A 15,403-nucleotide genomic window follows, 5' to 3' on the forward strand; every position below is an offset into this window, starting at 1 on the left:
TTCTTCCACGAGTCGCCGGCGGGAGGATTGGAGGAGAGTGAAGGTGATGTTAGGGTTTTTGCACAGGATATCTTCCCGGACGTAGTTGGCAATACGACGTCGTTGCTGTCACCACCTGGCGCCATTTGTGACTGGCGGGCTGCGCTGCACCTAGCTAGATGATTGATGTATTTTTATTTTTGAAAGCAGAAGAAAGTATTATTAAGCGCCAAGTTTTTTTTACGTCAATGTCCAATAAATAATAAATATATATTTACTAATTATTTCAAAGTACTCCCTCCTATCATTTTTATAAGGAATGTTTTGGAATTTTTTATTTAGTCATTAGTCATTTTTGTAAGAAACATTCTTTAAATTTATACACAATTCCATTTGTGCTTTTATTGAATAAAATCAAATAATTTATTCCAATGCAAGTGCATTAGTTAGAGAGACTTATTCTCCATGCAAAAATTTGGAGAGAAATTATAAGCACACAAACAAGCAATATGAAGTAGCACCCAATGAAATCTGTATAGGAAAATGCTTTACTGCACGAAATGAGATTCATCGCAGTGCCTTGCTCCCACTTTGATTGGTTAATGGAATTTAATTATATTAATTGATAGACTCTCTTTTATTGTTTTAGAAACATGATTGGCTGAAAAGGCAATTTGGTGAATTCGTACGGAGACAATTCGAGCCATGAATCAGTGCTCATCTATATATTCACGTTTCATTTCTCTTCGCTGCATTATTCTTATCTTTCTCACATTAGCATGGGCATGAAATCTCATAACTCTAATGAAGATGACTTCAAGTCTCATGGTGGGAAACTGAAAAATCATTTTGATTTGAACAAGTTTCCTGAGATTAAAGATTCATTTGAAATTGAAAGTGAGACTATTGAAGGTTCACTTGATGTTATTGAAACTGTTGAGGATTCACTTAATGCTACTGAGATTGTTGAGGAATGGGATGTTGAGAGTGAGGAAGAAGGTAGACCAACAATCATAAGGAAGAAGCAAATATGACATGAGAAAGATGAATTTTTACTTTTATTGCACACTCCATATTGCATCATTTTTCAATTGTACTTTCTTCTATTATTATGCAAAAATGTCTAGAACAAGAGGTACTAGCTCACGTGTACGTACCCTTCAGGGTGAGTATGATGATGAGCTTATCTCAATACACCAGGAGCAGAAGCATGAGGACGGGTACGACTAGGACGAGCCTCCGGTGGAGGATGACAATGAGCAGGAGGGACATGACGAGAATGAGGATGAGGAGGAGGATAATAATGAGCAGGAGGATGAGGAGGACCCTTAGTCTTTTCCAAGGGGTCCATTTGATTTGTTTGTGTTGCGTACTTATGTTGTCACATTGTTGTAGATGTTTGAAAATATCATCTGAAAAGAAAGATCGCAGTGCACTGCAACGCTACCATGACAGGAAAAGTCCAAGAATCTAGAATATGGTCACGATGAAATGGTTCGGAGGCTAGATCTTCCTGCCCTTATGAGTTGCAATTTCATCAATTTTGGACAAGATGATGTTGTTCGCTTTCGTGGAGAGATGACATTCGGAGACATGTTCTTTCCATCTGCCATTGGAAGAAAATGATTATCACTCTAGATGATGTGGCAGCATGGCTACGTATCCCCGCCCGTGGAGGTATTCTTCACACATCTCATCATCAGCAGAGAGGAGGTTGTCGATGCTTTGGTTTAGTATCTTGGAGTGTCCTCCACCAAGACTTTAGTTGGGATGAATAAGACTTAGGGTATGCATGTCAAGTACTCATGGTTGTTGGATGCTATGATTGAATGACTCAAAGAGGGGAATGTGAATGTCATTACGAGCTTCGATGTTATGTTTGGTGGGCATGATGCTCTTTGCTGACAAGAGCAACACCCATGTCGGCATTCCCTACCTAATGCTCTTTATTGATATGGAGTTGATCCACGGGTATGCATGGGGAGCAACTGCATTAGCATTTCTATTCATCACCTTCATTGGAACCCTAATCCAAATAATCAGTTTGCGCAACAACATGCATGTATATAATATAACACATGCTATTGTGTCCATTGTTCAACTACAGGGCTGGATATTTGAGTTGAATTTTTTCAAAAAATAATATTATTTGATTGAATTGATAAATATTGAAATATCATAATTAAATTGATGAAAAATAAACTAGTTAGATAGGAACAGAGTGAAAACTGTATTGACGCATGACATAAACCCAATACACAACAGTGCCCCATCAGCTGGTTGATCAGCTCCCTTGACAGCTATCAATGGCTCATCACACAGGAATCTAAGGTTAAGAGACGTGAGATTAAAAGAAAGCACCGATAAATCAAAGATTAATCACAGGTAAATGACCTTGTAAATCATTCTTACCAATGTGTTGAACAGAACTGGGTCTATGTTACAACAAAATTGACCTCATTAACAGTCATTTCTGAGGCCAAAGAATATTGATTGGCTTGTAAATGAATTTACAATAAACAAATAATCAATTGCATTAATAATGGAAGCCCTCCTCAGCTTGTCTTATTGAATTCTGCAGCCTTGTTCCTCTTGTCGGAGAAATATCAAACCTCGTCTAATCCTCTACAAGAAAACAAGGAAGCAATGTTAATATTAGATAGCAGACAAATTATACAAATAAAATTACGCATTACATATCCAGAGAATAAAGCTACAGAGTAATGTGCAATGTAAAAAGATCCAATTTAACGATCCCGTTTGATTTATTCCTATGTTCTAAAAATGTATACCTCTGTGGTATCTCTAATACGAAGGAGGTCCAATCTTTCTGAAGGCCTCCGATTGGAGAGGGTGGCCAGCTGCAAACAAGCCTACATTAGTACATAGACTAAAGCAAAAACTGATGTCAAGTCCTCTTCTAGATTAAGTACTCACCCAAAAACTAAAGCGCTCGGGATCTCGTGGTGAGGGCATCATTACTTCAACATTCAGGAGCCTCTCAAGTTTTCTTTGATCTGCATGATATTTCAGAAGTTTAGTACTGCAGCAGTCCATTGTCATTTGTTGTAAAGAAAAATAAGGAGATAGTGCTGGAAATAAGTCTTCAGCATTTTCCCTCCTTTTTCTGGGGAAGAAATCTCGGTTTTTACTTTTCACTTTTAACACAAAATGTAAAAATAAATCCTAGGCAAACATCACATAATTATGTTCAAAACATTACCTTGTCTTGCTGCTTCTTTAGCTCTTGCTATCCATGATCGGGCACTTTCTGCCGCATTAGATGTCAATTCCTGCAACTGTAACAAAGAAACAATAAGTCATTATTACTCAGGAAGATGAATCTCTGTTACAAAATAAAAATACACATTCAACATAGGGTCATCAGACTCATAGCTAAAGCATCACATTTAAAAAAAAAAGACATTAAGGAATTTATATTTCTGACCAATGAGTCTAATTATTCAAGATTCCATAATTTTCATAGTTTGGTTTATAGTACAAAGCATATCTTGCACGTTGATGCTAATGAATAAAAAGCTACCTATTGCAGCCAAGAGTCAAACAAATTACTAAATTAAAACAAAGCCTATTATTGAAAGTAAAGTCCTAATACCCAAGAATGATATTTACAATTGCAACCCTAGTAACTTGTGACGGCATTGGATGCGTACCCAAGCTTAACCCCAAGGTCCCCAAAGCCCAAGGTCAAACATGTCTAGGTAAGGAGGCATAGGAGGCACTCTATTCATAATGAGAGGGAGAAATGGAGAATAACTAACTGCTGACCTAGCAGGGTGTGTGGAGGCATGGGATATTAGCAGGTTGTTATGGTTAGGAGAGAAATTATACAGGCAGCTTAAGAAAGGGTAGAGAGGTAGACTAGGATTTGGCTAGAATAGGAGAGTGAGTGAAACACACTCGAATTGCATCTTTATTTACTTTTCTTCACTTCTCTTCTTACGTAAGCACTGCTATACTTCCTCACAGAAAGCATTTCATACAGAGTATAATATAGAGCACTGTTACTCAAATTGTTTGATATATCTGGTACATATCAGCATTCTTCGCTTAAACCTACCAGATAGTATCTCCTATGAAACCTGTAGTACTCTTCAAGCTTTATATCTAAGGCCATAGTTCGCTACCTACATTACAGAATTCTTCCAACAAATACATGTCAAATTACAGAGAACTTACTATCTGTCTTTCTCTTGTCCCTTCTGGTGGCATAATATCCTGTATCCATTCAACCTCTGCAACACGATACCTGTATAAAACGTACAAGACTAATACATAAATCCAAATTCCCATGAAAGAAAAACAGCAAGAGAATTCGTTGGACGTAACACCCAGAGGCAACTCACCCATCTTGATCCCAAGATTGGATGATGCGAAATCTCCTACGACTTTCAATCTGCATATAATCATACTTTCTTAGACATTGAAATATTATTTTAATCATACTTTCTGGATGAAAAGAAAAATTTATTTTAATAGAATCCAAGATAAAAGTGAAATTTCTGAGGAGCCTCAAAAGTAACCTTGGACCATTAACATTTAACAACAATCTATAGAGGTGATAAATTTAAATCAAAAACATGCATTCTGACTCTTTGGAGTGAACTCGTACAACTCAACAATTTGTCCAATAAATTCTTTAGACTTGCTGGTAAGTATATTTAAACAAGCAAAAGTTATAGGTTTTAATGAAGTGCTGTATTGATTCATCAAAACATATTGCCAGAAAAATGTGGTTAAACCATTTTACCGTGAACTGTGTACACAATCAGTATCATGACAAAATGCAGTTTCTTTGCATTAAAATAGGGAGTTGTACAGTTATTGTAATATGGAGAACCACACCAGAGAGATAGTGATAAAACCCAGAAACTGAATAGTGTTTTATTCAAAAGAACCCTAATTCCTAAATTAGGGAACTAGAGAAGGATACAAAATCACCGAGAGGGAAAGAGAGACCAACACTCCCTAAACACCAATTCCAAATGATTCCCAAAAGATAACAAGACTCTCTGACTCTCTATTTCTAGTCACACTCTCTAACCAACTCTCAAACTAAGTTAAACTCTCTCAACTTACTAACTAACCTATGGGATAACTCCCTCAACAAACTAAACCATGCAATGATATGCGCAATTGAGCACACGGCACACCTATCAAATAGCCTTAAAATTAGAAAATAAATAAGAAAAAGAAACTCTACCAAAAGGATGAAAAGGAAAAGCATCTCATTCTTGTAAGTTGAAAGCAAGACAAAAAATATCAACTCTTAAACCTCATCTTCACAGATTATAATAACTAAAGCAGAGAAGTCAACTTGAATGAATGGAGAAAATTAAATTTTCACCTCTATATAAAACCGACCATCAGGAAGGGGCTCACACCTACACCATCAAGTAGAAAAAATTATTTAGTGTGTGACATCCATGAGAAGGGGTTTGATGAAGGGAATAGGGGACATGCATTCAAATATTTTTTTAGGTGAAAAAAAAATACCAAGCACCTACTCTGTGATCTCCACTTCACAGGCAAACTCAGCTAAGGAACCAGTTGAAGAATCAATTATAACCTACAAGGATCAATAGACAAGTCATACACAGTAACAGATGGATATGCTCAGTGCAGTTATATAACAATAAAATGTAAGGGAAAATATAAGCAAAATAATCTACCATTCCCATGCGATGATTGCCTTCCATTATTCTTCTTACCTGTTTTTTTTTCCAGAGATCAAAAATAAATCAGATATAATGACATTCAGAGTTTCAGACCATTTGAGTATAAACACCATTTATTATTAAACCAAAGTATTATTCCACAAATTAATATGGCAAATAATTCCCAAATTAGTATGTACTGACAGTTTTTATGTAAATTTGAAAATAATATGCAGCAAAGTTCAAGCAACACGTATCACTAGTTACCATTCCTCTTACTCCTTTCCAAATATTGCAATCGTGAGCTATAAATATAAGGCCAATTAGCTTAACCAGAACCATTCTATTTTTTTCCCCAGTCCTAACACGCACAGAAAATTTGTACTAAGAATACATGGATAATATATTAGGAACTTCTTACTGTGTAATTATTTAATCTAGTGAAGAAAGCCAGAAATCTTCTTTCTTTATTTTTATTTCCACTCACCAATCAAAAAATAGTAATTTACAGTATTTACATCAGCATTCTTGCTAATTGACATCATGGTTATTTCATTTTTCCAAAGTGCTCCCTCCAACCCCCCTTCATTAAAATGAAAAAATATATTCTTTAAGAGGATATATTGAAAAACGAAAATTAATACATATGTAAAATATTTGTAATGTATGTAACTATGCAAGTATTTCTATACTATGCTAAATATAATATTATTTTCCTATTTAATTCTGATAAAGAAAAACAATTGGAATGGCAAATTAAATAGAGAATTAAATTCAAAATAGAGTCTTTTCAGCAGATCATCATAATTTGAGGATTTTTTCCTATAACAAATATTATACTTCTTTTTAACCCCCAAAGATTAATCCTAATTTTTTCATTAATTTTTTTTAACTGAATTCGCAAATTTTAGATCTATGCTCAACCTAACTATCAAAAAGCCCTGAGTTCTATTTTGCTTATTAAGTGCTCCATAGTTTTCAATCATTTATACAAATTTTGTAATTCGAATATAATTATAATACTTTATATAGAGAAATTATTATCTGAATTTTTTCTACAAGAATAAGAATATATTTAGATTTTTATTTTGAAACATGTTATAGTTCATACATTTTATTAATAGAGACCTTTGTGTATATAAACTAAGTAACAATTAATATAACAGCATTTGTGTAAAATTTAAATATCTATAACTGATCAAATATTTTAATTTGTATGAACTTCCACCCCTCTCCCAACTACTCAACAACATTTAGCAGATGGCACTAAAAGACCCTAACGTTTGTTAAGGACAAGCAAAAAGAAACCTAATAGCCAACTTGTGCATTCAAGATATATTAAAATCTAAGTTTTTAGTGACCATCCGCATAATTTGACCTACTCACCATAAGTCTGTACCGAGGTTCAAATATATTGAGTGGAAACTTTTGACATGGTATGACAACATCCATGACAAAAAGAGGGAGAAAATCTACACCACCGTTGATTAAACTGTCATTCTCTTGCTTCCTTTCAGCATATTCCTCAGGAAAGTTCTTTTGTATGATGTTCTTCAATGTCACACTAGAAGCAGTTGACAGGAACATTAATTAAAATAAAATAAAATATAACAGTGAATCAAATCTATTAGAGCTTCCATTTGACCACATCTAAAGATTAAACTGATCTCAGTCAGGAAAATACATCATGATAAGCCCATAAGATATGCATATTATAGATGTCAACAGGCTTTACAATTTACCAAAAGGGAATTAGGAATATGCATTCTTTTTCTACCAATTTTGGCAAAGAGAATGTCATAATTTTAGCAAGAACAAGTTTCTTTTGGTCAAAATTCACAAGATATTTTTTCTTCTTAATGAAGAGGGGGTTGGGGGGAGGGGGGGAGGCGGGAGCAGTTTGGAAAAATAAAATGGCCATGATGTCAATTAGCGAACAAGCTGTTGCTGATGGCACATGTTTTTTACATGGGCTTTCAACATATTATAATGAGTGAATATCTATCCTAGTACCAATTATAACAAGAAAAACAAATCAAGGAATCCCAAGCTTTTTTGAGGTTTTCTATATTATATTGTGACATTGTATATACAACTAACCTGGTGCAACACGTTCTAGGACTAATAAACAAAACAGTCCTGCACAATGGGCATCTGTTCCCTAACAAATGAGGAAAAAAATCAACCCGACATAAAATATTTGGATCCCAATGGAAAATATAATCAAGAGCTAGACTAACCACAATCCATTGACTGAAATAGACATGAACGGCAAAAAGAATGTCCACAAGGGGTTGTCACAGGTTCATACAGTAACTTCAGGCACAGAGTGCAATCAAAGTCATCATTACGCTCTGTCGGTCCATGAGTGCTCATCCCTTTTGAACTAGATGACACTCTTTCCAAATTTTGAAGAGAATCCCGAAGAGAATTACTACATGATATGAAAAGAAATGAAAAAGCAATCATAATATAGCCTAGAAAATGACTACTGCAAGAGCCCAATATCAGATATTCCTTCAACAGTTCCAAAAGAGAAACATAATAGAAATTACAAAATAAAAGTGAGACGACATGCAAATGTACAATACCTAAAAGGATCAACTTGAAGTCCTGAAAGAATAACATCCCGGGCATTTTCATATTTCTCCAACTGTCAGATTAATTCAATATCATATCAAGACATCATCATCATATAAAAGTAGACCGAGAGGCCACAGTTAGAACATAAAATAAGGATGTACAATTGACCATGGGCAGACAACAAGGTGAAACAATTTTTTGTATCACAGAACATCTACAATCCACAGGACATACACAATAAAAGTCACTCCCAACATGTGGTTTTACATAAGCTTTTATTTAATAATGTGCAAATTCCACATTGCAATCATACTATGAAGGCAAATACTGCATTTACATTTCCCTTATCTTCTGTACATACACCAACACCATTTATACTTTGGCACAAAAGACTTGGTCACCCTCTAAACACGGTTATGTAATATGTACCTAAATTGTGAAAATACATGCCACTCAGCCAAATGCCTAACCCAAATTCCACATTTAAAATGGATCGCTTAGCCATGCTTTAAAATTGAAAAAACGAGCACCGTGGATATACATGCTACTCAACCAAATGCCTAATCCGAATTCTAAGTTGGTATCAAAGTCTATCCTAGATCCGTTTATTGGAAACCACTAATATATGGGCCACCGCAGATGTTCATCCCTGCAAATTCCACACTCCAGATTTGTCTGGGCGTGAGGGGTGTGTTAAGGTCTCTCATTGACTAAGATATGGCCATATAAGTTCTTATAATGCGTAGAGCAACTTTAACCTCTGAGATAGCTTTTGGGGTAGAGTTATGCCTCACCCCAGTTCTAATATGGTATCGGAGTCTATCCTAAATCCGTTTATTGGAGGAGACCACCCATATATGTGCCACCCGCACATTTCACGCTTCACATGTCCATTCCGGTGTGATAAAAGTCTTACATTGACTAGAGATAATGGCCAAAATAGTCCTTAAAGGGTATAGCAATCCTCACCCCTAAGCTAGCTTTTGGGGTAAAGTTAGGTGTATAACCTAAATTCTGAGAGTAGTAAAACTTGATATGTTCTCAACCTAACACAAAAGCTATAGCGTCTATTTGTTTACTAGTTGGGAGGCCTATAAATGGACATTCAGAGAAAGGAAATAACACTTTTGGCATACATATCTGTTAAGGTTCTAAATATCAGGCATACAAAACAGACAGATATTTTGTAGCGGCTAGTCAAACATGCTTTTAGAAACAAAATCAATTTTGGCATACATATCTATTAAGGTTCTAAATATTAGGCATATAAAACAGACAGATATTTTGTAGCGGCTAGTCAAACATGCTTTTAGAAACAAAATCAATTTTGGCATACATATCTATTAAGGTTCTAAATATTAGGGGTTTAGTTTATTTTCTTATTTTTTTTTAAGAAATTTATCTTTTATTTTATGAATTTATCTTTTATTTTGGTAGTCTATCATTATTTCTTAGGGGTTAAGTCTATCTTTATTAGGATTAGTTTATTATAAATAAGAATTCTCTCATTAGGTTAGGGTCAGGAATTGAGTAATTGAGTTGTAAAGGGATTTTCTCTTGGAAGGGTTTCACCCTTGTAAAGACCTCCACTGCCTCTTCCCAGCCACCACCACTGCCGCTAAAAAAACTGCCAGATTCAGCCAATGCCGCAATCAGCTCCTGCCTTCACTGTTGGATCTACAGGTTGGGTCAGTTGATGATTATTTACGAGAATTTGAAGCTTTGAAGGCCCAAATCCCTAATCCTTTTGAAGACTGATACCATGTCATGAACTAACTATCCCAACAATTTAAGCAGTTGGATGAAGAAACATGAATGACTTCACATATATTTCTAAGTTCTAACAAGATCTAAACTCTTTTTATTACAACAATTGGGACAACATAGATCAAAAGCTATATCAATTGGCCATAAAGGCTCGGTACCATGTCATTAACCAACCATCCAAAAAGCTCAAGTTTCTAGGTGAAGATACATGTATAATTTTATGTTATACTCTAACACAGTAGCACCTTCAGAGGAGAAAGAATTTAATGATAGTAACACATAACAAAAATGTAAATCAACCCCCCCCTCCAAAAAAAAATAGTACAAAGTATAAATAGTCATAATTCTTGAAACATAAAATATTAGGGGGCTATCACAAAAATTACAAGGGGAATTGATTAAGAGAGAATGAAACATGTACCAGAAGAAGAGCATTGGCCTTTAAAATGTATGACTTTACTGAATTACTTTGGAGTTCAACCAGCTTCTCAGCATCCTTCAAACCCAGCTGAAATGGTTGCCAAGAATCAAGTTAAAATGTGCATATAAATTCAGAAATACAATAATATTTCACCATGAAAAAATGATCAATAGAACATACTTCAGCAAGTGTTGTGGGATCAAGCCCACTCAATGGCCTATGCTCCGAAGATGATGGTGGTCTGTGCATTAAATATTTGCTAATCCTGATAGAAAATAAAATATTATGATTTCCATGAGACCACAGAACTTTAAAAAGCTGAAGCAAAATTATTCAGAAGAAACAATTTGCAGTAAGTAATTTAAAAAAAAAAATTTGTCTGTCAAATTATGCTTAACCTAACATAAGCAGTGCTTCGATTTCTGAGGATGATTGGATCACCAGATTTGATGTTATTGGCTCTTGAGTAGAAGTTGATTGCCTGAAATAATAATTACAAAAAATCAAAATTGGAAAGACAAAATATAAGCATCACATTTCTCTGTATATGCAACAATTCCTGAACACCTCTTTATTATAACCTTTTGAAATAAGGATTGTAAAGAAAGATAATTTCACTCCTCATCCAAATTTGAGGAGTCTTTTAAAGGTGTGAAGCATGTAAAAAGTGGGAAACATTAACAACACCCTAAAAAAAGTCAACAGACCGAAGCATGACATATTGCTCAAACAAACACCACTTTCGTCAAGCAAAATATGCAGTGAAGACTGAAGTACCAGCTCATATGTGTTTTAAGAAAATGGACTAAATATGTAATTATGTATAGCTTGTTGCCGACACGAATTTATTTAACTTCCGTCAAACAGGACAAGAAGAGACATGTCACTCAAGCTCTATAAATTATTAAAGCTCTATTTGAAACAAAAGTACTAAAATCAGATAATCACTGTAGGTCATAGATATCTATACAATATTTAACTGCAACAACCTAATTTACTTGTGAACATGTTACCCTAGTGAAAAGTGAAAACCAATCTAATAATTAAATTTTCTGCAGTAGAGAAGCAGAATTGCATGTAATCATCACATATAACAAATGGACTGCATTCAAAGAACAATCAGAAGAACAGCCAATAAATTGAAAATCATTAGCACACTATTGTAATTACCGCTTCCATTCTGTTCTCTCGAAATGCTTCATTGCCTTTCTGAACAAGCTCATAAACATGATGTAATGTATCCCGTGCCAAACCTTCCGGTTCATCTGCCTGCAACCAACCAAAGTTCAGTCTTAAGTCTTCACATTCCTACATTAGATTCTCAATGAAAATATTGATTTGTTTTATAAATTCACACCATCCCATTTCAATATTTGATATGTAAGCTAATCAGAATCAGATGACTAAATTCTATAATCTATATTTCTCACAATTCGGGACTCAAACTAATAAAAGAGAAACCGCCAGTATCCAAACTTCTCTAACAAAGAAGGGTATATTCAAAACTTTGTTATTATGGTAGCATTTGTAAGAAAAGTTAGCAGACATGAAGTGGTATAAGGAATCAATTTTTTTAATCAGAAAATTAAGTCAGCCATAATAAGAAAACTACATTATTTCAATCTTGCAGCAGAGCATACCTGAAAAATCATAACTCATTATACAGAAAAACAGCATTAAAAAACATCGAATCACATCCAAACAATCTTTTCCTGTCCTCGGATTTCTCACCCAACAATTAGGAGTTAAGGGGAAATGGAAAGTGGGGTAACAAGACAACTTGTCTCTTCCCATGTTATTCTCAGTATTAAAATTTGGGAGGCCTAACTCAACCCAAAAGCTAGCTCAAGAGTTGAGGGTTGCTTACTCTACCCTTCCACCAACAAACGGATCCAGGATAGACTCTGATACCATATTAGAATTTACAAGAACCTAACAGCCTAACAGAGTATATACTCTATTACTCAGCAACCGGATACGAAAAGCGGAAAGAGGCAAACAGATGAAACAAATTGGACTGCAGAGTAACAACATGCACCACACTCATGTCATGAAAGCCAAAAACACAAGTCAAACACTGGAAATTTATTTCAAAACAAGAACAAAAAAACACTTCACTCGCTTTATACTTTCCAAAAATCATATAATTCCTAAAACACTAACAACAAAACACATTGGAAGAATATACAAATTTTCTACACTCATTGAATTTCACTTCACGGAACAACATTTGAAACCCCGTAACCTAAAAAGAGAAAAACAAAAACAAAAAACGCAGAGCAGAATCGAAACGAAACAGAGAAGCAAAACAAGAGAACGATATCGAAATTCTGCAAATTCAATGCGAGTCGGAGTAGTTTTCAATTTTCACGCTACATTTTCTCAGCAACCAAACAGGAAAACAACGAGAAATTGAAGAGAAAAAGGTGAAGTGAAGAAGAAGAAGAGCACTGACCAGAACGTAGTCGTCGACGTCGCGAAGGGCGTGGTCGAGGGAAGAGGGAGGAGATGATTCAGTTGTGGTGGTGGCCATTGAGAATGTTCCAAGTTGAATTGAGAAATGATGAAGAAGAAGAAGAAGAGGAATAAGAGAGAGTGAGAATTTTTTTGAAGGTTATGATGAGGAGGTTAGGGGCATCGTGTTCGCTCCTGGCTCCTTCGTTTCATACACGGACCAAATTCCACTACGTCTTCTCTCTCTACGCAACTTTCAATTCAGGAATTGTAAAATGTATGTGATGATGACGAGACCAATATTAATGATGGTTTAATTTCTTTAGAGTTCTAAATCACTGAAATGAATAGGTAGGTCTCTCATATCCTGAGGGTTAGCTTGAGTGATAAGAGTGAGGGCACATAAGTATTGCCGTGTTGGGCAGGATGAAGGGTCCGGAGTTCGAATCCTAAAAATGAACTAATTTACTAACATTATTAACGACTAACATTTATATATATAAAAAATGTAAATCTCTCCTAACAATTGTTTTTTACATTCGGTCGAGTGATCAAGCCGAGTAAGGAGTTTAACTATCTACGACTTTAATGTTAATATAAATATGATGGTTTTGATAAGCTGCTTGTATAGCTATGTGAATAGCACCTGTAGTTATGTACGTGGAAATATATATACCCCTTGTGTTTGTGGGGGCAATGGGATGGATGTGGATGGATGTTGGGCCCCTTTGTGTTTGGAGGGTGCCAGTGGAACACCACTCAACTTAGCATAGTTTGTGTCAAGGGGTTGGTCATACTTTGACCTTACGCTTCAACTCTTTTCACTGGCTGTTGTTGGAGGCTCCGAGATCCAGTTGGTCATTCCATTTTGTTTACAAGTGCTTTTTTTTTCACCTGTTGTGTGAATAAATGCTTAGATTATAGGAGAAGACTTTTGACTTATAAATAAATTTAAAAAATAAAAGTACTTTAAGTCTTCTTATAATAAACTCAGGAATGGTAAAGCCGTCTTCAATAAGGTTTGTATAAGGTTTTGAGAATGATTTTATAAAGTTTATTCACTATTGTAAGGTGTTATTTGAGACGCACTTAAATGCTTACGAGACACATTTAATTTTTATGTGAATAAATATGTGAGTGAAAGGTAAAAGCCGTCATTTATTAAAGATTTAAGAAGTCTTTCTAAGAGCATCTCCAATGCTAGTTCTTAATTTTTAGTAATTCTTAGCAATATTCATGTGGGCTCATACTGTCATTATGTGCTTAAGCAACTCTTTGCAGATTTTGCTACAACCATGAGTTCTTAGTTCTTAGCACTATTCATCCGGTCCTACAATACCATTATATTAATATTTTTTTCCATATATTTTTTATTTAAATTTAAATGATAATTCAATACTTAAATTAAATGAATGAGTGAAAAATAAACTAATTTTTTATGTTAAGAACTAAAAAAATAAAACTTCTTATATAAGAACATAGTTCTTATTTTTAAGAACTAAGAACTCCACGTCATCCACCCAATGGTTAAGAACTTAATTCTTAGTTCTTAACTAAAAAATAAGAACTAAGAACCTTGCATTGGAGATGCTCTAAAACACTCATAACTCATAAGTATCTCAATGTTTTGCGAATTTTGATTTTAATATTTTATCGCAAAGTCGCTAAATTTTGAAGTTAAGGTGGGTTTTTTTTTTATAAGCAATGTATTATATTGAAAAGAAGTACAAGGGATACTTCAACTCAGGCTACGTTTAGCTGATAAGCTAGCTGAAAGCTGAAAAGCTAGCTGATAACTGAAAAGCTAGCTGAAAGCTGAAACCTGATAAGCTAGCTGATAGCTGATAGTTGAAAAACTACGTAATTTGAACAAAAGTGTTTGGTAAAACTAGTTGTTGAACAAGCTGAAATTGTAAAATGACATAAAAGGACATACTTGTATAATTCTTTTTATATTTAACATTACTTTATTTTCACATTAATACCTATGATATTAATATTAAAATTATTATAAATATTTTAATTTCACTCAAATTATTTATCATCTTAAAAATATAATATTAATTTTTACTTATTTAATTTTCTATATTTTTATTAAATTAAATAGAATAAAACAAATCATTTGTAATTTGTAATATAAAATTATTTATTTTATTCTAAATTAGTAATTATTTCTGTGCGGGAACGGTGTACATATAAGACAAGTGTGATAACTGATAAGTAAATAAGTTCTTTTTTTTGTACATCGGAAAATGAGTAGGTAAATAGGTTTAGTAAAAAACATATAAGGCTAAATGTGAAATTTTGATAAAATAATAAGAATAAAAATGAGAATATATTTAATAAGCTATAAGCTTTAAGCTTTAAGCTACTTGAGATAGCTTATAGCTTAAAGCTTTAAGCTACTGAAATAAGCTCATTCACCAAACATTTTTATAGAGTTTTTAAGCTAGTCAAATAAGCTTTAAGCTAGTCAAATAAACTATAAGCTAGCTGAAATGACATGCCAAACATAGCTTCA

At 34.2% G+C, this 15,403-nt stretch overlaps 1 protein-coding gene across 2 annotated transcripts; it reads right to left on the reverse strand.

The window, feature by feature from the left end:
* Positions 1–2,166: 2,166 nt before the first annotated feature.
* Positions 2,167–13,158, reverse strand: LOC130734645 (uncharacterized). 2 transcript variants are annotated; one of them, XR_009018029.1, is made up of 19 exons: positions 12,884–13,158; positions 11,599–11,697; positions 10,827–10,909; positions 10,609–10,693; positions 10,429–10,515; positions 8,249–8,310; positions 7,898–8,091; positions 7,758–7,818; positions 7,044–7,221; positions 5,673–5,711; positions 5,508–5,569; positions 5,348–5,384; positions 4,347–4,396; positions 4,180–4,249; positions 3,203–3,278; positions 2,917–2,996; positions 2,772–2,840; positions 2,392–2,604; positions 2,167–2,305 (listed from the first exon to the last, which is right to left on the reverse strand). XR_009018029.1 is itself a non-coding variant. In XM_057587154.1 (18 exons), the coding sequence occupies exons 1-18, from the start codon at positions 12,959–12,961 to the stop codon at positions 2,545–2,547; spliced, it is 1,470 nt and encodes a 489-aa protein (XP_057443137.1). In that variant the 5' UTR covers positions 12,962–13,158; the 3' UTR covers positions 2,307–2,544. The 2 variants fall into 2 exon arrangements, 1 of the variants encoding a protein (XP_057443137.1); XM_057587154.1 differs by lacking the exon at positions 2,167–2,305 and having other exon boundaries at positions 2,307–2,604.
* Between the last annotated feature and the right edge of the window lie 2,245 nt (positions 13,159–15,403).

Source organism: Lotus japonicus, chromosome 1, assembly GCF_012489685.1.
Source record: "Lotus japonicus ecotype B-129 chromosome 1, LjGifu_v1.2".
NCBI classification, from domain to species: Eukaryota; Viridiplantae; Streptophyta; class Magnoliopsida; order Fabales; family Fabaceae; genus Lotus; species Lotus japonicus.